General features: G+C 36.8%; 1 protein-coding gene across 1 annotated transcript in view; it reads right to left on the bottom strand. All coding sequences in view use genetic code 11, as the record gives it.

Moving 5' to 3' along the window:
• EGR_05374 (Aromatic-L-amino-acid decarboxylase) overlaps positions 1-708 on the bottom strand; it is a gene marked incomplete at both ends in the record, with an annotated part of 2803 nt that extends 2095 nt beyond the window's left edge. The window contains one exon of the mRNA XM_024494623.1: positions 664-708. Coding sequence (XP_024350950.1) covers positions 664-708 — 45 coding nt within the window. The remainder of the gene's footprint in view (positions 1-663) is intronic.
• Between the last annotated feature and the right edge of the window lie 718 nt (positions 709-1426).

Raw genomic sequence — 1426 nt, 5'->3', positions numbered from 1 at the left:
ATTTACTTGCAAGCACATCTAGCTACGGTGTTCATCGGTATTGTGGTAAAAAATTGTATTTAGAGTTTGTCAAAATTCACTTTTCTTTATTTCACTGAAGTAAAAAATGGTAAAAGTAGCTTGCATAGGGGTTTGATAATTTCTAGCATTATCACACATTTTAGGGTGCTTAACCCGAAAAGGAATATGTGTTTGAATAAATTTGTGCCATGATAACTATGGATATCCACTTTTTTGACATCGCAATGGAAGGGCAAGATGCTGATTGGGGCAGTGATTACAATGGGAAATGCTTAATTTGGAACAACGGTGAGTATTTGCTTTAGTATCAACAAATTATAGCTCAGAATTTTTTACAGCTATATTTTTCCCTTGGCCGGTGCGGGTAAGCCCTGCTTTACCACAGCTGGCGGGTGAACTTGAGCATGATGTTTTAATTCTTTGTCTCTTCATAATACGAGTTCTAGCAAGAGCTTTAATAGTTGCAAATTAATAACTGTGCGAAGTAACATAAGAGGAGTAATTTACTTTGAGATTGTACAAATTGCTGAACCCTTAGCAGAAGCATTATCCGTCTAGGATATTGACTTGATTAATAACAGTGCAAATATTTTAAAAATCCAAAACTATTGCATTTGTTATGAAAAAGAGAAAATCACCTACCCCGGGTAGAAGCAGTCTATCCACATCATTTACGATGGTCTCCATCTTGACGCCTTCTTGGGGTTGATCTGTTGGAAGCTGGTGAACGAGTAATCCCGGTCGGAGGATGGGGAGAGTCGATGCAGCTCCAACTCTTTTAGATAATTCACCGTTATTTCAATGGCTGCTTTGCAGGAGGATCGCATTTCTGAGAAGTATTTACTTACCATTTCACGTCCAACTGTTGATTTACAAATGTGCTTTTGCATTAATGCTTAAGTATGTGTGTTATTTATTCCCAGATATGACAGAGTTCCGTAAAAATCAAAAAGTGGACTTTATTTTTTCTCCATATTGTTGTGTACCTTCATCAAAGCCTCAATCGGGTCAATATTCTTACCATTTGCTATTTCCTCTAGTGGTGCAGAAATCTGTGCCGTTCTGGTGCAAAGAAGAGCAGGTTCATTGTGATTTTATGTTTCGGGATTGTTTAATGCCGCCAATAATGAATAAACGCCTTCTTGCATGTAGGCAACCTTTCATGGTAAAGTATTTAACAATTTAATTAAGTGAATTGAATAATGGTAAATCATAGCAAGTTAGAAGTCTTTCACTGTTTAGTACTTTTTCATGCCTCCTATTTTACCTGTCTTCGCTCCCATGCACATAATATCTCCTGGATGAAAAGTGAACTTCATAACGGAACTTTTTAACTGTTTACCCCTAAAGGGAAATAACAGCCATCATAAGTGTCTATCATTTTCTAGTTTTTCTCAACAAGATC

The sequence above is a fragment of the Echinococcus granulosus genome (genome assembly GCF_000524195.1).
Source record: "Echinococcus granulosus chromosome Unknown EG_S00039, whole genome shotgun sequence".
Taxonomy (NCBI): domain Eukaryota; kingdom Metazoa; phylum Platyhelminthes; class Cestoda; order Cyclophyllidea; family Taeniidae; genus Echinococcus; species Echinococcus granulosus.
The sequence above is the reverse complement of the archived record's forward strand: the minus strand, read 5'-3'. Positions and strand labels throughout refer to the sequence as shown.